Raw genomic sequence first — 25,955 nt, 5'->3', positions numbered from 1 at the left:
ACTGCTTAAAGTATAGCAGTTTTTACGTACATTTCACGTCCTCATGGAGGACGTTCTCACCATACATTACAGTCTCCTGTGTGGCAAGACGTCAGGTCTACCTCAGTGAGGCAGACACAGCTTGTTACATAGGCAACGTAAGGCCAGAGGAAAGAGGCTTCTGTGTTCTAGCCTATCAAAGATGATGAGGAAGTAGAAAAAGAGAAAACAGCAGTTGTAATCTATTATTTTTTAAGCCTCATATCATGTGTCTATAGCTTATAAAATCTAAGCCTCACTATAACCATGGTAAGTCAGTGTTTCTTACCCTTTGTGCAGATTGGGAAATGGACCCTCAGAGAAATTAAATAACATGACTGAGTTCCTAATGCTAGGTTTGAAACTTAGTTCCTCTTGATTGTGAAGAGAGTGGAAATCTTTCCTTTGTGCTAGGATGGCAGTTCATCCCAAATGAATTCTAAAGACTTTGAAAAGTAACCCGAAAAAGCTCCCCAGAGTTCTAAATTAATTGCAAAATAGAAAAAGCCACCTTCTCTTTTCCTTCATGATTGACATTCATAGAGAGGAGAGAAAGGCAGGCAACTAAAATAATCTTTGATTACTTTTTGTGCAATTCCCAAGTAGACCCTCTGAATTGGCCAAAAATGTAATCATTAATGAGTTTATGGTGTGTTAGGCCCTATTTTGAGACTTCAACACACAGAGTAACTCATCTGATCTTCACCATAACCCCATGAAGTCGGTGCTGTTATTTTCATTCCCATTTTACAAATGAGGTGCACAGAGGTTAAGTGACCTGCCCAAAGTCACCCAGCTGGTTAAGTGCAGAGCCTGGACTCAAAGCCAGGTGGTCTGGCTCATAGACATAATGCAGAGTGCCTCATTATGCTGCTAAAGATCAATTTAGTAAATGTCTCTAGTGGGATGAGATTTAAACTAAACATCCTGTTGCATGCAAATGTCGTGTTTCTGTGGAGTCTCTGAAAACTCCCAGTTGACTCAAAGTTCTCTCAAGGCTCTGAACCTGCTACTCTTTTGGGTGAGGGCTTATCACGGAAACTCCTATCCTCGTTGTCATCTTATTAGTCTTAAGTATTATAATACCCCATGAGAAACAAAAATCTAATCTCTCTAGAGAAATCTGCCCCAAATCCTTCTCCATGTGCATTTTTTAAAAGATTTTATTTATTTATTTGCCAGAGAGAGAGAGAGACTGAGATTGAGAGGAAAAAGCAGACGCCCCACTAAGCAGGAAGCTCCATGCAGGACTCTATCCCAGGATCCTGAGATCCAGGCCTGAGCTGACAATTAACTAAGGCACCCAGGCACTCCCTCTATGTCATGTTTTTATCTTGATCAACCTGAGTCAATGATCTAATTTTGGGCTGAAGGAAGCATTACCATTCTAGGCAGGATGTGAGGACCCTCTGGATCCAATAACTTAACCTCCCATTGACTGCCAGGGTTGGTGCACTTCATCTGGAACCCAGCAGCCCAGGCTGACGGCTTCTTCTTTCTGTGTCCTTCAAAAGGCATCCTGCCTGGTGAAAATCTAGCTGTCCCTCGATTTCAAAGGAAACCTAGCTTGTCACAGTGGGAAGCAAATACTTCAGTTGGTTCAACCTCAAGACTGTGTCATTTACCCTCAGCCCTTTCAACTAGCACAGCAGCTGGCTAATAGTAGGGACACAATAAATATTTGTTAAATTAATCACCTCTCTAAACCTATTCTGTTTCTGCATCTCTGCATTAGATATAGTGGCTCTATTTACAATATAAGATGATTATGATAATAGCAGCAAGAAATTCATTACTTTCTTTGAAAGGTAAAAATCACGATATGAATATGAATGACTTTTGCTGAAAAGCCTTAATTTTGAAACTTAATCAATCATTCATATCCTTAAGTATGTTATTTGAATTATAATATAAAAATACTACAAATTAAATGCCAAAAGCAGCGCAGAATGAACAAGTAAAAAAAAAAAAAACCGAAGAAAAAAAACAAAGGAAAACCAAGGTATGACTACAAGCCCACCAACTTGTGGAAGCACCTTTATTGTTCTGTAGAAGAACAAGCAGAAGGTTCATGGTGCTGATGGATTTCAGTTTTAATGGGGACAGAATGCAAGTATTTATCCAAGAGAAATAATGTGTTTCCAATCTTGGTCACTGCCCACCCCACCCCAAGAAAAAGCCCCACACAAGGAATACAATTCTGGTTACCATAAAGTCTCAGATATGCAGGCCCAAATCACACAGTTCTTCCATAAACTGGGTCTGCAGAACACAAAAAACATGATGTGGGCAGGTGAAGAAGTTAATTGGGTACCCAGGATTACCTGTGGAATGCACTTTCTTCCCAACCTTAACTTCTAACACTCCCTACTGCACTTCACACTCTAGCTGAAAGATCCAAACTACTGCCTACCCTAGTGCAGAGATGAAAGAGAAAAGAAAAGAAAGAACAGGGAGGAAAGGAAGGAAGAAAGCAAGCAAGCCAGCCAGTCAGTCACATGGTTATATCCACCAGCCAACTAGTCACATGGTTATATCCACCAAATATGAAAACTGATTCTATATGGATGTATGTGAGCGAATTAGAATGGGGACAGGCAAGCTCTAGGCCAGAAACTAAGCTCTGATCCAGGACCACTTAAAGACCTGTGGAGAGGTACTTGCCTTTGCTGAGGGCTTTTAAAGTTTTGTATCTCATTTAAACCAACAGTACCATATCACAAAATCCTTAACCCCTGGTGGACATGAAGGCACATCCCAGGCAGCTCTAAACTGCAAGAGCTAATTCTTGTATCTTCCACTGTCAGAAAGGACACAGGCTATCTCACAATTTAGGAAGGGGGTTCTAGAGAAACTGAAGAGCCAACAGTGGGGGCCAGAACAGAGACAAAAAGAAGACAGTAACATGGATTTTATATAAGGAAAAATCAGCACAAGCAGCCAGCCAACAGGTTGCCCTTGTTACAGAAGCCATATAATCCAGGATAAATTAGCTCTGAATCTGTGTTCTCAACAACCCCCACCCTTGCCAGGTAACACCTCAGGACTTAGGTCTCTGCCAACTTCTCTGACCACACGAAGAAAAAAAAAAAAATGTGGGAGAAAGAGGAAATTAAATAATATAAGACACTTATCTACTCCAGTTTACTAATAATGTGGGTGGTGACGCTTCAAAAGCTGAGTTTGGGAGGAGGGGAGGAGAGAAAAAGAAACCACAATCCCTCTGAGCTCAGCTGAGGTCTCCGCAGAACAAGTGTCAACGCTTTTTCTCAGTTGAAAGCACACCGGCTGGCAGGGTAGGCGCGGGGGACTGCTTACCCGGAAGCCCTCAGGACGCCCGTGGCGGGAGGGGGGGCACCCCAAAGACATTGACATCACAAGCACCAAGCCAGGCGCGCTGCCCCTCCTTCGCGAAGAGGGGGCACCCGTTGAGGGCTCTCCTTGCCCTGCAAACACAAGCCTGGGGGAAGCCTGAAAAGTGGAAGCAAAACCAGCACAAATAAAAGAAAGACACATTACCTTGTTCATCCCATTCCCCATGGTGGCTGAATGCGAACTCTAGCACCCTTGGAAATGAGGTCGCAGGCTCACTAATGGCATGTTACAACAGGAGGGAGGAGCAGGTGGAGCGGGCGGGGGAGGAGGCCCTGGGGAGTAATTTCGTGCTCGCAGTATAAACAACAACAACAACAATCAGGGACATCCAGGCCACTCGGCTTGCTCCAGGTAGCTGGCCTGGATGGGAGAGCTTTCCGCTTGTCCGCCCCGGACTTCCCGGCCGAGCAAAGCAGAGAACTGGCGCTCTTGCCGGGAAATGGTCTCGCTTTGGCACTGCACGCCCCGTGAGCGCCCAATCAACCCTCCCCCGCGGCTCCCTGGGACTTGTAGTCAAGCTCCCGGGCGCAGCGACCGCTCGCCCCGCCCTGCGCAGCCCACAGCTTCCCGGCTGCCAGAGCCTGATCCCAAAGCGCACGCGCAGCGCGAGCGCCGGGAGCAGCTGCGATGATCTGTTGGAGAAGACTTACGGGCGGGGGCGGGGCCTGGTGGCCGCGCAGGCGCCTCCCCAACCTGGCCTCAGTACGTTGCCTAGCAAACCACCCCCCATCAGGGTCACCAAAACTCCCGCAGACCTTTTCCCCTGGGGCGACTGGGGAGACCTGTTACCAGTAGTCACCACCCTCCTTGACTGCCTCGGTGAATCAGGTGCTAATCAGAGCCTTGGTCTTCGCAGCTCCCCTTCTTCGGGTTTCTGAGGGTGACAGTTTTAGGCCAGGGTTGGGGGATTCCTATGGCCCTGCCCCACCCACGAAGACCGAGAAGACTCACCCGGTGGGGAAAGGTGGACTCAGTGACTCATCTCTGGAATGACCTAACCTCCCTACTGTGGGGGAGCAGATGGCCAGATCTCCGACCTCATACTGTGTCATAAGACGTCTAGTAGGTGCCGTCTTCAGATATAAACTGGCTGTAGTAGGTGGCTTAGCTGTGTTGATAGACTTGCTTCTGGAAAGCCCCTGTCCTTGTTAAACAGCATAATGTCTGCATTATAATTGTGTCTACAGTAGAATACTTTCCAAGTGACAATACTGTCACTTCTACTAAGCAGCTTTCTTCTCTGGGGACGGAATCCTTGAGGTAGGGGTTTCTCAGTGTTATTTTTATTTCGTTAGCAATGCTCTGTACAAAATAGGTGCCCAATGTTAAATGAACATATCAATCTAATATGGCTGGGCTCACCCCTGATGACCTCATTTCAGCTGCTCCTTCTTGCTCAACAAGTTAACAGCCACATTGACTTTCTTTGTGCCTCTTGAACCTGCCAGGCTGGATCGTGCACTCTGTATGGGCTGTGCTCTCCATTCAGACCAAGCCCTTTGCAAAGCTGGATCTTTCTTTGAGGTCTCAGCCCAAATGTCACCTCCTCAAAGAGGCTTTTCCCTACCACCCAATTTAAAGCAGATTCTTAAGTCACAGTTAAGTTATCCTGTATTTTTTCTTCCTGGTATTTAACCTAATTGGACATTATCATATATGTTTGCTTACATTTTATCTGTCTTACTAAAAAGCAGCCTTCTGATGTAAAGGACCTTACCCATCTCATTCATTGCCAAAGCCACATGGTCTGGGATAGTACCTGGCATGAAATAGGGGTTCAGTATATACTTGCTGAATAAATTAATGAATTCTGGAGGACTGATACCATCAATTAGATTCTGAAGGATGCTGACATTTTGTAAAGAACTTCCAGATTCCACCTGAGTCATATCTCTCCTTGGACTCAATATATTTTCTGGGCAGTAGCAGGGACCAGAACCTCACATGTAGGAAGCCCCCACTCAGTGTTCACCCAAATTGTCTCCCATAGGTTGGTTGGAATCCAGATCTGCCCTCTTGCTTATGGAGTGTTTCTTCTCTACCACCTTTACTTTCTCTTCTCTTCCTCACCTTCCAGACACCTGGACAGCATATCTCCTATCCCTCTGCTCCTCACCATCACTATTTTTTTTACTGCCTTCCTGCTTATAGATAACACAAGGTGGTTAGTAGACTGCCTGTGGGAGTCTGTCTGGGGAATCCCAAGACCAACCTTTGTTCCTGAATCTCATAGTGATCTTTGGCAAGATGATCAACTTTTCTTTTTTTTTTTTAATTTTTTATTTTTTAGAAACATAATATTTTTATCCCCAGGGGTACAGGTCTGTGAATCACCAGGTTTACACACTTCACAGCACTCACCAAAGCACATACCCTCCCCAATGTCCATAATCCGACCCCCCTTCTCCCAACCCCCCTCCCCCCAGCAACCCTCAGTTTGTTCTGTGAGATTAAGAGTCACTTATGGTTTGTCTCCCTCCCAATCCTATCTTGTTTCATTGATTCTTCTCCTATCTACTTAAGCCCCCATGTTGCATCACCACTTCCTCATATCAGGGAGATCATATGATAGTTGTCTTTCTCTGCTTAACTTATTTCGCTAAGCATGATACGCTCTAGTTCCATCCATGTTGTCGCAAATGGCAAGATTTCATTTCTTTTGATGGCTGCATAGTATTCCATTGTGTATATATACCACATCTTCTTGATCCATTCATCTGTTGATGGACATCTAGGTTCTTTCCATAGTTTGGCTATTGTGGACATTGCTGCTATAAACATTCGGGTGCACGTGCCCCTTTGGATCACTACGTTTGTATATTTAGGGTAAATACCCAGTAGTGCAATTGCTGACCACCGCAAATATCATTCTCAATGGAGAAAAACTGAAAGCTTTTCCGCTAAGGTCAGGAACACGGCAGGGATGATCAACTTTTCTGAACCTGTTTTTTTTTTCCCCCTCCTCATTTTGGAGAGCACTGGACTTCAAAATTTTGAAGATCCTATTCAGCAATCAATGAACTACTTTTTCCCCTCCACTTCACTTTTGCTGTTGTTGTTTCCAGTAGACAGATGAACTTTCAAGAACATAACGAGTTCATAAGTTGGTACGTTCCAATAAATGGCAGACCCATATGAATTTTTTTTTGTAATCCATTTGGAACATTTCCGTTCTCTTACTCATTTCTAATAACCACTTACTGTTGTATTTAGTGATCAATAACTGAACTTTAAGGTAGTAGTGTGCAAAAGTCCACAAGCAGAAGCTCAACAATTCAAGTCAGCCAGATTATGAGGGGTAGTACTGATAATTTCAGAGAATTGAGATAAACATCTGACCTAATGAAAAGGAGCTACTTAATCTTCCTTGGCCTTTGGAACATTCTGTAATGCAGAGTTTCTCAAACTCAGTATTGCTGATATTTGGGGCTGATTTTATTTTATTTATTTATTTATTTATCTTTTGCTTGTGGGGTTGTCCTGTGCATTGTAGGATATTTAGGAGTATCCGTGGTCTCTATTACTATATGTTACTAGCATCCCTATAGTGTCATGAAAATCAGAAATATCTCCAGTCTTTGGAGAGCAAAACGCATTTCCTGCCATTATCATCTGAATGATAGGGCCACATAGATATCGTCTTTCAGACATGAAATCTCTTTCTTTCTGAAACTCTTTCCTTCTTTCTTTCTCTTGAAAAATTTATACTAATAGATGTTAGTCTATTCTTTAGTCTATTCTTAGTCTATTCTATAACTAAGAATGTTAGTCTTCCACAGAATTCTTAGGCCATGCTGTCATAAGAACAAACTAAGAACAGGAAGTTAAAATGAAGAGCTTAATATAACTAAAGCATGACTGAAAGTAAAGGAAGCTAATGAATTATGGAAAGAAGAAGAAAGATGGAGTCTAGAACTACCTAAGCAAAAGCACAAAACATTTTCTTTATTTCTTCAGAACTGCCCAGAAAGAGATCACCAAGTTGACTGAGGCCATGCAGAGAAGCCTGATCATAAGAATGGGCTTCTCAATGACCTCAGCCTTTCAAAAACCGCCAGTTTCCAGACCTCCAAGCAGTCTTCTGATTATGACCTGGGTGTCTTCCTTCCCCTTAAGAGGTTTGGAGAGCTCAGATCTCAGAGCACAGCCATCTAGTGAGGTCAGAGAAGAGCAGTAAAAGGAATGGTTACATAGGTAGGTAAGCAGGGTAGAGAAAGAGGGTCAGAGAATCTGTGGGTAGGTAAATGGAGAGATACTAGCAGACGTAATTAGGAGTCAATAAAATCTGCTATGTGTAGAGTTTCTGGGAGTGTTGGAAGAGGTAAGGCCAGTGTTGGAGGAATGGGGTTATCAAGAAGTTTACAAAGTGTACCCCTAGGCAAAAGGGGAAATAACAGCCCTTATTCCTAAAAATCAGGTAGAGACACTGTTGCCAGGCTATGGGCTATAATATGGATGCATGCTTATTTTGAGTATACCTAGCTTTCAAAATTGTAGGCTTCATGAGGACAGGAACCAGGTGTTATCCCTCTTTATACCACCACCTACAATAGTTCCTAGTATATGGGGAGATTTTCTCATGTTTTTTGATTAAGAGAGAAAACACAACTGGGAGGTTGTTGCATTTGTCCAGATGTGAGGTTCACTAATCATTTTTTTATATACTACTCTATCATCACCTCACCTACCTGTTTCTCCTTTTGTAGAGCAATTTTTATGTGAGATGTCTCTTTGATCTAAGGATGACCAAAGTCCTATTGTCCTTTGTTTTTGAAAGTGATGTAGTGCACACTGGTGTAATGGTGGTGGGCGGGGAGAGTCCTTGCACATAGTGCTTTCATGCATTGCTGTCTGTACTCTTGTACTCTGCCACTTGAGTTGCTATCATAGCTGTAGCTGGCAGAGCCCAACACTGTCTGTAGTTCTGCCCTTGATATCATGGTTTTCTTTGAGCTTTGGTTAAGAAACCATTCCTGGTTTATGAACATCCATGTTGCTGGTTGGCTATGGTTATTTTTCTTGTCTGGAATGGTTTTCCTTGACCTCTGTACTTCCCTATCTCTGTCAAGAAAGGTCTACCTGAGACAACAAACGGTTCTTTTAAGAATTTCCATTTGGGGGGGCCTGGGTGGCTCAGTGGGTTACGCCTCTGCCTTCGGCTCGGGTCGTGATCTCAGGGTACTGGGATCGAGCCCCTCATCGGGCTCTCTGCTTGGCGGAGAGCCTGTTTCCCCTTCTCTCTCTGTCTGCCTCTCTGCCTACTTGTGATCTCTCTCTCTCTCTGTCAAATAAATAAAATCTTAAAAAAAAAGACTTTCCATCGTTTAAAAAACAAACAACAACAACAATAACAAAAACCCCACAATTTTACAAGGTTGATGATCCCAGCCCAAAACCACTAAGATTTGAACCACTAATATCTTTTTAGATTCAGTATAATAACTGTCTTTTTTTTAAAAGATTTTATTTATTATTTGACAGAGAGAGACATAGTGAGAGAGGGAACACAGCAGGGGGAGTGGGAGAGGGAAAAGCAGGCTCCCTGCTGAGCAGGGAGCCTGATGCGGGGCTCAATCCTGGGACCCTGGGATCATGACCTGAGCCGAAGGCAAACACTTAATGACTGAGCCACCCAAGTGCCCTACAATAATTGTCTTTTTAATCTGCCTGACAGTACTGATATAAGATATGGCTTGGGCCTTGCTTTCTTACCCTAACTCACTTGGGTATGAAGAGATACACCCGGGAGCCCTGACCAGTTACCTTCTATGTAGTACTATATTGCTGGCCTCTAAATTTTCATAAAGCCCTATTCAAAGTGACCATATGGCCTTATATCTAGTTGGAAGTGGGATGGCCCCTAAGTGTCCCTGGTCAGAGGATCACATCTATCTGCATTTATGACACCTGCATGGCCAGTCACCCTCTTAAAGGCACACTTCTGCTTCTTCATATGCCTTCAAGGGCCTGGGGCCACCCAGAAGTGAAGATAGAAAGGAAGATGTCAAGGGAAGCTACAGCTCTGAAGAATGATTCGTCAAGAGTAGCTCTCCTCAGCAAATATAACATTTATCTGCTAAATGTTACTTTAAGGTTTTTCTCTAGTAAAGAGCTTTGTGTTGGTTAGTTTTATTTGTTTGTTTGTTTGTTTCACCCTTTTTTGTGTGTGAGACAGAAATAGAACTAGGTATGAAGATTCTTCAAAAGTTTGGGTAGGGGGCTGGAGAGAGGAGGGGGTTTCCTCAAAGAATGGAATGTCCCAAGAGAAATTTCACTTGTCATGAGAGGGGAAGTCCATTTCATATGACATAATGGTGTCATTATTTAACACTCTGTTGGATTTTACATTTGTTAATATTTATCATTATTTTGATTAGTCACTCATCATTAAAACCCTGTGAATTATGAGAAAACCATCATACATAAAGAGGGCTTGGGCTAGACTACAGACCAGCATCTTCTATCCTATCCACACCAAGGTGCTTGTATTTCCCCAATAAAAACTTGTTCTGCAGGAGACTACCTTCTCCTTTGCCCCTAAACTCCACTCACTCCCCAACCCAGCCAAGACCTCAGCTACAGCCACATTGTGTTACTCAAAGACCAGCACCCTTCAAGCACTGGTAGTCTTGTACTTTTCACCATCTCGTTCACACCTGTGTGCCTTGTCCATGCAGAGCTTCAACTTCAGGTCTGTGTAAATGACTAAAGCAAGAATAACAGCTGTAGAGAAATTCAAGCTGTTGCAGCATGGGGTACATTCAGTTCAAAGGAATTTCAAAGCCCTAAGAAAGGGCAAGATAGTCTAAGGCAAAGCTTCCCCTACTTCATTGATACATAACTTGCATACCAAACAGACTAGAACAGTGTCTCAATCTAAAAGCATTTATATTTGCCTTTAAAATGACATCAGTGTCTCCTCTATTCTGCTCCGAATACAAGGGAGTGCTCTATCTCTCTTGTAATCAAAGGGTCCATGAAGGTGCTTTTTCCCTATCAAAGGCATAGTTTGTCTTGAAAGTGATATGAAATCTATCTCTACAGATAGAAAACCTTGTGATTTTTAAATGGAAGTTCCTCCTCTTGCTTGTCAAGGTTTTTGTGGGCAATAACAGAGGAGCAAGCACAATAGATGGGTAGCAAGATAATTAGATAAATGATATATAAGGCAGTGTGATATGTGGCTATTTTCAATGCATGCTCACTGCAATGCTTTTTAAGATATGTACAATTTAAAATGAACCTTTGCTTTTAAAATCTCACGACTTTTGTTGTAGTCACAACAACCAAACAAGTGGAGCAGGAAGCTCTCTGCATTGTAATTATTTTATTCAAACCATGATATGAAGCTTCTTTTTTTGGTATAAAGGTATGGTTTGTGGGTTTTTCTTTTCTTGAGTAATAGCATATCTAGAGATTTATAATCAGTGTAAGTGTTGAATCTGATTGCCAGATTTACAGAGCTGTCTGTTTTAGGACTGCAGAGGTGAAATATGTAATCAAGTGGTTGCAGAACTACTTTGAAACAGACCATGTTCACTTCCAGTTATTAAGTATAATAGTTCCACAGAGTTAAGATAATAATCTCTTAACCCTCTTTACCTATTTCCTAAAGAAATATGTGGTTTTTGTTTGCATCAGTCTCTTTCTGTTCTTCTTAACTTTGTTTCTAAAATATTTAATGATCACATAAAAAGAGGGAAGAGTCTGGTTCTCTAAGTAGGCATAAGCATCGATCATGTGGGGTGACCAACTTGTCCCAGTTTTCCCAGGATTTTCCTGGTTTTATGACTGGAAGTCTTGTGTCCCAGGAAGCCCTTGTCCTGAGCAACACAGGTTAGTTAGTTACCCTACAGGTATGCTGTATTTTGGGGAAATATGAATTAATTTGAAATGAGAACAAATACTTAATTTTCATTTAAGCATCTTCTTCTTTATTTAAAAATAGATCTATGTGTTTAATGTTAAAAAGGAACAGTTGCCTTCCATTACTGGGCAGAGCCAGGCAGTTCATAGCTCTGAAAACTGCACACTAAGCAAGAACTGGGCTCTCCTAAAGGGTTGTAATGGGCAACTGATACTTTCTAGAAGGAAATATTGACTGAAGAAAAGTCAATGTAAGTATTTCTCCCTAGAGAAAAATACATTTTGATCTTTCCCAAAACAAGTCAAAAGTTGTCTTAGGGCAGGCGCTCCTGCCCGGCCAGCGGGCGGTTTCCAACGGCGGCGGGACGTTCCCTGGAAGGAGCCACGGGGTTGCAAAGAAGTCCACCCAGAAGGTGCTGGACCCCGAGAAGGACGGGCTGACGTGCCTGAAGCACCTGCAGGCGCTGCTGGGTCATATCGATGAAATCATTGCCCAACCTGTTTTGTGAAGCTGAGGAAGATGAATGCTGTGGAGCTGGGAATTCAGAGATGAAACAGGATTGTTGGTGGAGGCAGGCAGCAGCAGGAACTGGAGACGCAGAGGCCTGATGCTGGGGTCCTGACCAGATGCGATGGCGCAATGATAGGAATAGGTATGGTGGGCGAGCAGGAGCCATGTACTGGAAATGGTACCCTGCCCATTGGGCACCACTGTGTGTGGTGATGGGAGCAGTGAGACATAGGACTGGACATGTCCCCAAGCTCAACCCTTCTTCAAAGGGAGCCTTTTATTGCACCCTGCTCCAGTCCTGTTTGAAGGTTTCTTAATCCGACGAGGGACATAGACTTCTTCCACGACAAAGGTTGATGATAGTGCTGTGGTGACACCTGTCTCCGAGGAACTTCTCATCCCTCTATCGTGAGCCACTGTGACAGGTGAGCCACTATCTGGAGTCAGTCGCCAAGAAGGGGTTCTAATGCCTCAAGGACACTGGGAGCAACTTCCAAGAGGGACCAGTCTGTCATTGCCATGCTGAGCTGAATTCAGCACAAGTAGAGGGAGAGGATGAAGAAGAAGCAGTATCTGCACTGAGCAGGGAGCCAGAAGCAGGGCTGGATCCCAGGACCCTGGACAGATGCTGCACTGAGGGAGCCACTCAGGCACCCTGTGAGAGTTCTTAGACCTAGGATGCAGATGTGTGGAGGGCCATGGCTGACTTGGATGCAGTTGGGGTCATTTCATGGCACATGGAATACACAATTTATCTTGCTTCCTGTCTTGATAACGACATCTTGGTTTTCATGCTGTCTTAGAACAAGTAGAACTTGACTTACATGTAAGATCTGAAGGAGTCAAGCTGTTTCTTCTGTGGCTTCAAGCACTTCAGACAAACTGTGCGGAAGAGCAGGTGCTGGTTTTTGCTTGCCTCGTGCCTGGTTTCCCAGCAATCATGTTGTTCAGAGGGACCTGTATGGTGGAGACACTCATCAGTCCTAGCCCTGGTGTGGCAGATGGTGAGGAACATTTTAGCCAGCCTTACAGGTTGAAATGACTCTGGAAGTTCTCTTGAGGGATCCCTCAGCTTGTCATGATCCTGAATAGAACTCTTTATTTCGTAGATGGGTTTGGAGGAGGAATTATTCCCTGCTCTTGTTCACAGTAATGTCTTACAGACATTAGAATAGAAAGAATCAGAGCCTTTTTTATATGCAATGAGGACAGGAGACATTTACTGAAGTGGTGGAAACAGGAATGGAAGGGAGGACGCAGATGTTGGAAACAGCAGGAAGTGGAGACACATCATGTATCTGGAGTGTTTTCTTGGCTGTGAATGAAATTTAAATCTGCCATCCAAAACTACTGTTTATTGTCCTCGGCATGATTGTTTCACGAGTGGACATTCATCTGCTCACCCAGCTGTGAATGTTCATGCTGCATTCATGGGGAGACAGTAGCTGCTTCCTGGGAAAGTCATGGCAACCATCTGTGTCCCATGAGTTTTTAAGGAACTTGCCAGTTAGGGCCATTGATTGATTAATGCACATCACTTTATTGCCCAAAGACAGGTATTTGATCCTTAGGCTGACCAAAGCAGAATTTGGCAGAGAGAATAGTTTAGAGGGAGAGGTGGCTTCATGGGACTTTGTACCATATTTCCAACCCCTTGATGCTCACTGGCCTGGAGTGTAGTGTGAGCAGGTTCCAAAGGAGGGGCAGATGTATTTTAATGAAGGCCATTTTAAAAAAATCCTTTGAACGTTGGTGAAAGAACTCCTTTTTTTCCCCACTCTGGAGCAAAGACATATCCACAAGAAATCACTCCACTCTTGCTGGCCATATCAGGGGAAAGGATCGCTGAGGACCAAACATGCTTTTTCCTTCAAGTACTATTGAACTGTATGGTTATTCAGGTAAAAGCAAAATCATTGATTATTCAGGAATGGTCTTCCTCTTGATGGGAAAGAGGAAACATTGCTTATTTTCTCCCAGCTCATCCATATTTTGTACGTTTGTTTGTTGAGTTGACTCTTTATGATATTTCACTAGAACTTGAATATGTGCTATATCACATCAGCAAAGACCTGGCATACATAATATTTTGTGTGAGGGTGTATGTCAAGGAAACATTTCAGTTCTCTCATCTGCTTTCATATTACCATATTCACACAGAACACTTCACTTCTAACACTGTGGCTGAGGCTGTGGATTTTTCCCTCACCAGGCAACTCTGCAACACCAGCTGGGTGTCCTGTAGTTTCTCTCAGCTTTGACATTGTCTGCCTTGATATGGCATCTGATCCCACAGGTTAAGGGCTCATTCCCGTGAGACTGTTCCATCACATTCAGGTGCCACTCACAAGTAGGAGGGGCCCAGGTTACCCACAACTTCTCTACAACTTGACTACAAATCAGAGATTCCTTCAACTCCTCATCCGGTTCGACTGAGTGGCTCACAGAACTCTGGGAAACATTTGTTTTCATTTACAATTTATGAAAGGTATGATAAAGGATACAGATAAACAGTCAGATGCAGACACACAAAGGGCACAGTCTGGGAGGGTCCCAAGCACAGGAATGTTTATTCCTGTGGAGCTGGGTTTCATCTCCCTCCTGGTACCTGGATATGTTTACTTACCTGGAAGTTTCCTGAAACCCCTGCTATGAGGATTTTTATGGAGGCTTCCTTACATAGATGTGCTCTGCTTTCAGCCCCCTCCCCTCTCTGGGGGAATGTAGGGGTTAGGGTGGGGGTGCTGAAGATTCTAAATTCTAATCATGGTGTGGTCTTCCTGGTGATGTGTCCTCACTGAGGAGCCATCTGGGAGCCCACCCAGAGTTGTGTTATTAGAACACAATATTAAACTCAAAATGGATGAAAGCCCTCAATGTAAGATAGGAATTCTTGCCAGTTTTCTTAAGGGGATTCTTTCTCTCTGCTATCCCTCAAGATTCTGTCCTTGCCTCCCTTCCTGACTGCACTGTCCTATTGGGCAATCTTGCCTATTGGGCAGGTGGAATGGACCAGTAGGGTAAAAATGCACAGCTTCTAGAAGACAAAGGGATACTCCAGTCTGCTCTCAGGACTTTGGAGTCTTTGTGTTTTTGGTGCTGATGAAAGGAAATGAGAGAGGAGAGCAGACAAGAAAGAATGCTAAGTCATTAGAGAGAACTGGTGGGATAAAATACAGGCATGATGAGTAGAATGAGTTTAAAAACATGGTATCATTGTGTGATTTTTTTAAAAATATTCAGTAAGAATATTTTTAACAAAGCGAACTATGTAGTTTTGAAGTATTCATTCTTATCATCATTTGAGTTTTAAGATAGGATTACATTACATGATTGTCAACATTATTTGTCACCATAACTTTTTTTTTTAATTTCGGATAGGAATTTTAATAAGATAGCATTTTATTTCAGTAGACATTTAAGTTAAAATTTAAATGTACATGTGTTCTTTCCCACATATTATCCAAAGGCTACAAATTAGAGTGGAAGAATAAGTAGAATCAAGATACTTGTTTTAAAGTTCTTTTTACATTGTTTTGAAAATGTTATCTTCCTCATTTATTTCCATCATTTACCATGTTAACAAAACCTACAAACCTGTACTTGGTAAGTACTGATTGGGCTGGGCATAGAGGATGTCCACAGGGAAGCTGTCCGTTCTCTTTCAAACTGACCTTTGTTTATTTTTAAGCAAAATAGTCACTTTATTCTTATATTTAATGGTAACTTTATTGTAAGAGGTTTAAAGTTTCCTAATAAATCATTTTACTTATTTGTACAAACTAAAAAAAAAAAAAAAGTTGTCTTAGGTTCCATTTGAATATTTTCCTAGAAACTATCTCATAAATGAATCATCTTCTTCCACTTCCTAAATCCCCTCATTGCCTATCACCCCTTAGTCCAGTTACTGGTCTCCAGGTGACATGGTCCTGGATGTCCTTGTACACGTTCTCCATCTCCAAGCACTGAGGAGTCTTATTTATTTATTCAACTAACATTTATTGAAAACCTATATTCTAGGCATTGTGCCAGAAGCCAAGTATGCAGAAATATAAAAAAAAAACTGGCCCATTCTAAACTCACATTTATCTATTAAGTCTTTGGGAAAGGTCTCATACATAAATAATTTCCATGTACTGTGGTATACTTTGAATTTGCAAAATTTGCTTTGAGAACTTAGAGAAAGGCACTCATGGAACTGTCTTAATTGGCTCTTATTCCCTTATTTCTGGCATGCAAGTTCTTCTTCTTCTTCTTCTTCTTCTTCTTCTTCTTCTTCTTCTTCTTTTTTTTACTATGTTATGTTAGTCACCATACAGTACATCATTAGTTTCTGATGTAGTGTTCCATGATTCATTGTTTGCATATAACACCCAGTGCTCTATGCAATATGTGCCATCACTGGGCTAACCCCAAACCCTCAGTTTCCCAGAGTTCATAATCTCTCATGATTCATCTCTCCCTCTGATTCTCTCCTCCCCTTCAATTTTTCCCTTCCTTCTTCTAATGTCCTCTATGCTATTCCTTACGTTCCACAAATAAGTGAAACCATATGATAATTATCTTCTTCTGTTTGACTTATTTCACTCACCATACCCTCCTCCAGTCCTACACATGTTGATGTAAAAGTTGGGTATTCATCCTTTCTGATGGCTGAGTAATATTTCATTATATATATGGACCACATCTTCTTTATACATTTGTTGAAGGGCATTTCTGCTCTTTCCACAGTTTGGCTATTGTGGACATTGCTGCTATGAACATTGCGGTGCATGTGGCCCTTCTTTTCACTACATCTATATCTTTGGGGTAAATACCCAGTAGTTCAATTGCTGGGTCATAGATTAGCTCTATTTTTAACTTTTTTGAGGAACCTCTACACTGTTTTCCAAAGTGGCTATACCAACTTACATTCCCACCAACAATGTAAGAGGGTTCCCCTTTCTCCACAACCTCTCCAACATTTGTAGCTTCTTGCCTTGCCTGTTTTTGCCATTCTAACTGGTATTAACGTGATATCTCAAGGTGGTTTTGATTTGAATTTCCCTGATGACTAATGATGATGAACAGCCACTTGTAAGTTTTCTTTGGAGAAGTGTTTGTTCATGTCTTCTGCCCATTTTGTGACTGGATTATTTTTTGGACATTCAGTTTGAGAAGGTCTTTATAGGTCTTGGATACTAGCACTTTATCAGAAATGTCATTTGAAAAGATCTTCTCCTATTCCATGGGTTGTCTCTTAGTTTTGTTGACTGTTTCCTTTGCAGTACAGGAACTTTTCATCTTGATCAAATCCCAGAAGTTCATTTTCACTATTGTTTTCCTTGCCTTTGGAGATGTGTCTTTAAAAAAAAAAAAAGATTTTATTTATTTATTTGACAGACAGAGATCACAAGTTTACAGAGATCACAAGTTTGCAGAGAGGCAGGCAGAGAGAGAGAGGGGGAATCAGGCTCCCCACAGAGCAGAAAGACCGATGCGGGGCTCGATCCCAGGACTCTAGGATCATGACCCAAGCTGAAGGCAGAAGCTTTAACCCACTGAGCCACCCAGGTGCCCCTGGAGACGTGTCTTAAAAGCAGTTGCTGTGGCTGATGTTGAAGAGGTTACCGCCTATGTTCTCCTCTAGAATTTTGATGGAATACTGTGTGACATTTAATATATTTTGAGTCTATCTTTTTGTATTGTGTAAGAGAATGCAAGTTCTTTATAAACATATATACTCACGTGTGTTTCAAGCACAATGATTTTAGTTATTTAGAGCTAGGAATATAATATTGCCTGTCTTAATGCCATATTTTGAATCTCTTGGTTCATAAAGTGTAATTTCTAAAAGTGTGGTGATATAGGGAGTGATGCATGTGACTTATGTCTATAATAAGGACAGTGCCAGAATATGTTCTTGCTTAGAAGTCAAACTGATTCTCGGTTGTCAAAACTGATTCAAATTTTCTCACTCACAGGTACCATCTTCAAGGGAATACTGGACTTCAGAGAATTTGCAAGTAAGTAAAAGATATATATATATATATATATATATATATATATATATATATGAAATATTTAACCTTGTGAAGTGAAACCTGTTCTTCTATACTTCGTGAGGAAAACCTGGCATCAAGAGATAGATGGTTGATAGTGAGCTTAATAAGCAAATCATATTTGGCTTATATTAAAGAAAATCAAATTATAGAACTCAAAGTACCTTTGACTAGCGTCGGATTCTAGTCTAAGGTATTTGGCTACTAAGGCACCAAAACGTTAAGTGATTTTCCTAGGACCACACAGATAAGCAATAGCAGAAATTATTTGCTGTTTCACGTTTCCCTCTCATTAACCAGGCCCCTTCTCTGGGATTCCCTACCTTCCCACCACCTGGAAACTAGGTAAATCCATGACACAACTTAAAGCCTTCAGGACTTTAAACCCTTCTGCTAATTCAAACTGCTTTTATAATTTTTATAATACCCATGATATAGTGATATTGTGAACATCCATACCTCAAAGGCTTGTTAAGATTCCAGCTGAAAACAAAGAGGGTAACAGCTGCGTCATGTGGAGGAAAGCATGTGAGCAATAGCACAAAGGTTGGGAGCTGGAAAGTGGGTGGTAGATATTGGCATATAGGAGAATGAGAAATTGAAGGTAGGTTAAGGTTGAGTGTGGTTGTATTGAATGCTACATCTCTCTGAGAATCATTTATTAGGAAGATTAACCTGTTATTAATACTGAAGGTGGAACAGCAAGATCCACTAGAAATCTGTTTCCATAGCCTAAAGATGTTGTATTAGGGTTCTATAAAATAATACTGGAAAGAGAGTGATGGCGGGATTGGGAGGAAGTGAGTCATTAGTCAGTAATTAACTGTACAACAAATTTTTAGCATGTACTATACAACAGATACCAGGCTAAGCCCTAAGCATACAAAAATGAAAAGGTCTGGTTTTTACCTCAAAGAAATTTGCAGTTCCATAGGATACATGGACAAGGAGTCAGGGAGTTGCCATATAATGTGCGGCACATTGGAAGCAGGAGAGAGAAGTTGATAAGGGTATCCACAGAGTAGGTGCTAGAACACTATCTCAGCAGGAAATAGTATCCAATCAGATTGAACAGTCAGATTGTTCAAGTAACTGAAATGAAGATTTTCTTAGTGAAAGGTGTGTCAAGGTTAACAGAACCCAAGATAACTGCTGAGGCTGTAGGAGACTAAGGTAGTGGGAAGCTGTTGTCATCCCTAGGTCTGGATCATGGAGAGGAAGACTATACTGCTTGGAGCCTACTAGAAGTTGGAGCCATGGTAGTGGGCCACCTGATTGGAGCTGTAGTTAAGGAGGGTTATGAGCTGAATTGTACTCTCCAAACTTCATATGTTAATGCCCTAACCCTCAGTACCTCATCATGTGACTATATTTGGAAATTGGGTCTTTACAGAGGTGATTAAGGTAAAATAAGGTCATCTGGGTGGCCCTAATCTGAGTGCTGTCCTTATAAGAAGAGAAGATTAGGACACACACACAGAAGACCTTGTAAGGACACAGGAAGAAGGTGGCCATCTACAAGCCAAGTAGAGAGACCTCACAAAGGACCAACCCTGCTGCCACCTTGGTCTTGGACTTTTAGCCTCCAGTAATATAAAAGAGAGAAAACCTCATTGAAAGATGGCTATCAGTCCACCTAAAAGTCCCTTCTGAAAACTGTGTGGTTACACTGTTGTTCAAATAATGTTCCTAATGTAGATTGTATAATAATAAAGATAAGGTACTATGCTCTTTTTTTTTTATTACAATAGAAAACCCTATGCCCTTGTAAAGCCAAATAGAAAGGTCTTCAATACACACACTTAAAATTCTATTTCATTGTATATTAATTAAGATTTCAATAAAATATAAGAAAGTAGGGGCACCTGGGTGGCTCAGTGAGTTGAGACTCTGCCTTCGGCTCTGGTCATGATTCCAGGGTGCTGGGATCAAGCCCTGCATTGGGCTCTCTGCTCAGCGGGGAACCTGTTCCCCCCCCCCTCTGCCTGCCTCTCTGTCTACTTATGATCTCTCTGTGTCAAATAAATAAATAAAATCTTAAAAAAAAAGATATAAGAAAATACAGGGGTGCCTGGGTGGCTCAGTGGGTTAAGCCTCTGCCTTCAGCTCAGGTCATGATCCCAGGGTCTTGGGATCAAGACCTGCATTGGGCTCTCTGCTTAGCAGGGAGCCTGTTTCCTCCTCTCTCTCTGCTTGCCTCTCTGCCTACTTGTGATCTCTGTCTGTCAAATAAATAAATAAATAAAAATAAAAATAAAAAGATATAAACATTGGGGTACAGATGGCCCTTCTTTTCACTAGATCTGTATCTTTGGGGTAAATACCCTGTAGTGCAATTGCAGGATCATAGGGAAGCTCTATTTTTAATTTCTTGAGGAAGGGGAGGTGAACCATGTGAGACTATGGACTCTGAAAAGCAATCTGAGGGTTTTGAAGGGGTGGGGGGGTGGGAGGTTGGGTGAACCAGGTGGTGGGTATTAGAAGGGCACAGATTTCATGGAGCACTGGGTGTAGTGCACAAACAATGAATACTGTTATGCTGAAAAGAAATAAAAAATATATATAATTTAAAAAATTAAAACAAACAAACAAATAAATAAAAGAAATACAACCATCTCTATAGATGAGATGATTACTTATATAGAGAATCTTAATATACAAAAAACTCACTAGAACTAGTTAAGTGAATTTAACAAATCCACCGGTTACAAGATCAATATGAAAATAACATTTTTTATAAAATAGCAATGAAATAATAAATATTTAAATTTAAAGAATATTGCCATTTTTTCCTTAACATATATTATTTTTATATTTTTTGGTTTTATTTAAATTCCAGTTAGTTAACATATAATTTAGTGATTGAACACTTATGTACAACAGCCAATACTCACCAATAGTGATCAAAGCTTACATACAACAGCCAATATTCATCACACTTAGTAGACACTTAATCCCCATTACCCAATTTAATCCATCCCCACCCACCCCGCCTGCCATTTATAATAGCACCAATAAGCATGAAATACATAGATGTAAATCTAATATGTGTAAGGTCTATGTGTTTTGTTTTGTTTTGTTTTAAGATTTATTTATTTATTTATCAGAGAGAGAGGGAGAGAGAGCGATAACAGGCAGACAGAATGGCAGGCAGAGGCAGAGGGAGAAGCAGGTTCCCTGCTGAGCAAGGAGCCCTATGCGGGAGTCCATCCCAGGACCACTGGGATCATGACCTGAGCCGAAGGCAGCCGCTTAACCAACTGAGCCACCCAGGCGTCCCAAGGTCTATGTGTTTAAAATTAACAAAATACTAGTGAGAGAAATTAAAGACTATCTAAATGGGAAAGTATACCATGTTCATGAATTTAAAAACTCAATATTGTTGAAATGTAAAATCTCCCCCAACTTGCTCTATAGATGCAATATAAATCCCATTTATATTCCCTGATTCCTTGTAGAAAACAATAAGCTGGTTCTAAAAATTTGTATGAATAGTTAAAGGCTCTAGAATTATTGGATAAACAATAAATTTCCTTATGGTGTAAGCACACTTAGTTGAATTTTATGTTGTTGCAGCTGAAAGCATCATAGCCAATAAGAAAGCAACTGTTTTGTCAACAATATTTCTTAATGATGTCCAAATGTAAAATGGAAGAGTCTTGCCAATTCAGGATGATAAAGTCATTAAAGATAATTGAAATATTTATTTAAAATATTTTCTTCATAAGATGTTCAATGAATGGTAATAAATAATAATATTTGTCAAGTATTTGCTGTAGGCCGTAACTCTTCTAAGTGCCTTAGATATATTAACTTGTTTAATACTTACAGTTCTATGATTCAGGTACTATAATTCTGTTTTAATTGGGAATTAAGAGTTAAGAGAAATTAAGAGAAGGTATATCCTCATAATCATGTGCTGAGTAAGTGAAAGGAGTGTTATTTGTACCGAGGCAGAGTGGCTTCACACAACAGCCATTACTCTAGTATGAATTCTTTCTGTACTATGCATATTTACTTGCTATTTTGTATTTCATTATAGATAATCATACAATCCCACATGGAATACTAAAAACCATTTTAATAATAAAATTATTTTAAATGCTTATAATATTAACAAAGTTCTTATATGTTGAACTGATTAAAAGAATCAGACTTAGAACTTATTGTTCTTTTATTTCATGTACTTACATTTCTAGATATCTACTGTAACTTTAATTCTGCTAAAAGGACAACATCTGCTAAATATTTGCCTTTGCTTGACTGAGTTCATCTAAGTTGGTGGAGGAAGCAATAAAGAGGAAACATAACTCTAAATCTAATTCTGAAAAACAACACATAGCAATGTAGAAGTATCCTTGTCTCTTTAGAGTAAGGACTAACAAAGGAAAGACAATAGAGGGCACATCCAGGCATATAGCTGAGAATTTGGGAAAAGCATATTTTATTTTTAATTCAGAGAATATGTGGGTTTAATTTTACAAGTCTGTACTATTGAATTACTGAAGATTCTTTCAGTTCTAGCAGAGATGATCTGAATTTACTAAGATGTTACTATATATGTATCAGTTTTCTATTCCTGCTTTAATAAATCACCGCAAACTTGGTGGCTTAAAAAAACACACATTTATTAGTTTACAGTTCTGTAAGTTAGAAGTCTGACATGCGTCTCACTGGGCTGAAGTCAAGGTGTTGACAGGCAGACTTCCTCTCTACCATGTTTAATGTGTTAGCTTTCTGCTGTTCCTGCTGCAGTTCCAGGCACTATATCTGTATTGAAGGCCAGAAGGAAGAGGAAGAGCTATTTCAGAATCCCTCCTCCAAATTCCTCTTATGCATCCTTGGTTAGAATTGGATTGTATGGACACTTTTTTTTCTTTTGCAAGAAAGGATGAAAAATATAATATCTGACACAGATAGATTATATTGTCTGGAAAGTCACCTCATGAAACCATCATGGGAAATATATGGGGTTTTTAAGCAAAGAAGAACAAAGGAGTTTTTTGGGTAGGCAGTGAACAATGGGCCACCTACAGAATCAAAAGAAAAATAAAGCAACTAAGAGAAGAGAAATACCCAGTATGTTTCTAAGGATTTGATCATAAGGAATTTGTGAAGCTTCTCTCCCTGGATGCTATAGTAATGTGATTCTCCTCTAAAAACTCCTCATCTTTGTATTCTTCCAGATTTTAAACCCCAGAAGAAACAGTTTGGCTCAGGTTAGGTCAGATGCCTGCCCCTGGGTTGATTCACTATGGCTCTGAGGTCAGTGACATTTATGCAGACAAGTCCTAACCCTGGAAGCCTATCTGTGTTTGGGGACTGTTCTTAGAAATGGTAATTATGAGATGGACCTTTAACCAAGAGATTCCAGTTACATTTACAAAGTAAATATGGATGAGAGACTTGTAAAAATTAAAATTCTGACTAGTTGGTTATGTAAAGATTTTATTATGTGATAATAATGGCCAACACAATGTAGTAGCAGAAGCTTTTCAAAATGACATTGGAATATTGCATTATCACTAAATTAAATTGATATTACCATCTTATATATCTCATTTAATAAGGACTAAAGTTCATGTACTAATTCAAAGAACATTCTTGATTATGAGCTCTTCTAAAATTCAGTATAGGGAGACATCAGGAAAGATGATGGAGTAGGAAGCTCCAGAAAGTCATATATCTACCTAGACTACAATTTTGTTGGCAGATTCTTGTCTGGTGAAAATATTTTGGAACTCTGGAGTCTATTTGAAGTTTTTCAGCTTTTAGAGGACATTTAAGGATTAGGATATTCAAAAGCAACTGCTTATATGGGAGAATTTAGAAAGTTATCCCACATGCCCAGAGAAAGAAGCAGATTCAGACAAGACCTGAGAAGACCTTAAGTTTACACTGTAGGCTCATCCCCAGCACAAGGCATCCTTCAACAATTAAAAAGCATAACCCCTCAACATAATAAAAGCCATAAACAAGGTCATGGTTAACATCATACTCTATGAAGAAAAGCTAAAAGGTTTTCCTCTAAGAGCAGGAACAAGGAAGCCTGTTTCTGCACTCTTACTCAAAATAGTATTAGACATTCTAGCTGTAGCAATTAGGGAAAGAAGAAGAAAGAAAGAAAGAAAGAAAGAAAAAAGGAAGAAAGGAAGGAGGGAAGAAAGCAAGGAGGAAAATACATCTAAATTAGAAAGGATGAAGTAAAATGGTATCTATTTGCAGATAACATGATATTACATATAGAAAATCCAAATTTCACTGAAAAACAGCTAGAATAAATTAATTAAAGTTGCAGGATACAAAATCAACATGCAAAAACCAGTTGTATTTCTATATACTAACAGTGAGCTATCACAAATAGAAATTAACAAAACAATTCTGTTTACAGTTTCATCAAAAATAATAAAACATCTACGAATAAACTTCACTAAAGAGGTGAAAGTCCTGTATATGAAAACTGTAAGACATTTGTAAAAGAAATTGAAGAAGACACAAATAAATGGAAATATTTACTATGTTCGTGAATTGGAAGAATTAATATTTTTAAAATGTCTATACTACCCACATCAATCTACAGATATAAAGCAATTTCTATCAAAATTTCTATGACATTTTTCACAGAAATAGAACGATCTTAAATTTATATGGAGCCACAAAAGATCTTGCATAGCTAAGACATTCTTGAAAAAGTACAAAGCCGGAGGCATCACTCTATAATTCAAAGCTATAATAATCAATACAGTATGGCAGTGGCATAAAAACAGACATATAAATCAAGCAAACAGACTAGAGACCCCAGAAATAAACCCATACAGATGTGGTCAGTTAATTTATGACAAAGGAGCCAAGAATATACTGTGGAAAAAGACAGTCTGTTCAATAAGTGGTGTTGGAAAAACTGGACAGCTGTAAACAAAAGAACGAAACCAGATCCCTATCTTACACAATCTACAAAAATAAACTCAAAATGTATTAAATAACGAACACAAGACCTAAAATCATAAAATTTCCAGAAGAAAACGTTGGGGATAAGATCCTTAACATCCGTTTTTATAGTAATTATTTTAAAATTTTACACAAAAAGCAAATGCAACAAAAGCAAAAATAAACAAAAGTATGTCAAACTAAAAAAGCATCTGCATAGGAAAGAAAACCATCAACAAAATTAAAAGGCAACTACAGAATGGGAGAAAACATTTGTAAATCATATATCTGATAAGAAGTTAATATCTAAAATATAAGGTGCCTTCTTAGTGCAGTAGGTAGCGTGTCAGTCTTATAAAATATGTATTGAACTCTTATAACTAAATAGCATAAAAATCTGAATAAAAAAGAATAAAAAACCAGACAATTTTTTAAAGAAGACATACAGATAGCCAACAGATACATGAGAAGGTGCTCAATATCACTAATCATAAGGGAAATGCAAATCAAAATAATAATGAGCTATCATCTCACACATGATAGCATGGGTGTCATCAAAAAGACAAGACATAGGGGCACCTGGGTGGCTCAGTGGGTTAAGACCTCTGCCTTTGGCCCAGGTCATGATCTCAGAGTCCTGGGATCGAGCCCTGCTCAGCAGGGAGCCTGCTTCCCCCCCACCCCCGACCCACTAAACTTCTGCCTGCCTCTCTTACTACTTGTGATCTCTGTCAAATAAATAAATAAAATCTTAAAAAAAAAAAAAAACAAGACTAAAAAAAAAAAAAGACAAGACATAACAAATGCTGAAAAGGGTGTTAAGGAACATTGTTCACTATTGGTGGGAATATAAATTGCTACAGATATAGTGGAAAACAGTATGAAGGTTCATCAAAACATTAAAAATAGAGCTATTATATGATTTAGCAATTCCATTTCAGGGTATTTATCTGAAGAAAATGAAATCACTGTCTCAAAAAGATAGCTCCATCCCCACATTCACTGTAGTATTAAAATAGCCAAGACATACACGTATTGCATGGAGTACTGGGTGTGATACATAACCAATGAATCTTGGAACACTGAAAAAATAAAGCTTTTAAAAAAATAGCCAAGACATTGACTCTCTCTGCTTGACTTATTTCACTCAGCATAATCTCTTCCAGTCCCATCCATGTTGCTACAAAAGTGAAATAAGTCAAGCAGAGAGAGTCAAT

General features: G+C 40.1%; 1 protein-coding gene across 5 annotated transcripts in view; it reads right to left on the bottom strand.

Annotated features, from left to right (window-relative positions):
* The window catches only part of DUSP22 (dual specificity phosphatase 22), an 80,253-nt gene extending 76,355 nt beyond the window's left edge, over positions 1 to 3,898 (bottom strand). For 3 of the 5 annotated variants that reach the window (XM_059399315.1, XM_059399316.1, XM_059399313.1), the window contains exon 1: positions 3,538 to 3,898. In XM_059399315.1, the coding sequence (XP_059255298.1) occupies positions 3,538 to 3,558 (21 nt within the window). In that variant the 5' untranslated portion in view covers positions 3,559 to 3,898. Of the gene's footprint in view, positions 1 to 2,226; positions 2,300 to 3,537 lie in introns of those variants that run through there. The other 2 variants (XM_059399317.1, XM_059399314.1) reach the window with 2 other exon arrangements.
* Between the last annotated feature and the right edge of the window lie 22,057 nt (positions 3,899 to 25,955).

Source organism: Mustela nigripes, chromosome 5 (genome assembly GCF_022355385.1).
Source record: "Mustela nigripes isolate SB6536 chromosome 5, MUSNIG.SB6536, whole genome shotgun sequence".
Lineage (NCBI taxonomy): Eukaryota > Metazoa > Chordata > Mammalia > Carnivora > Mustelidae > Mustela > Mustela nigripes.
The sequence above is the reverse complement of the archived record's forward strand: the minus strand, read 5'-3'. Positions and strand labels throughout refer to the sequence as shown.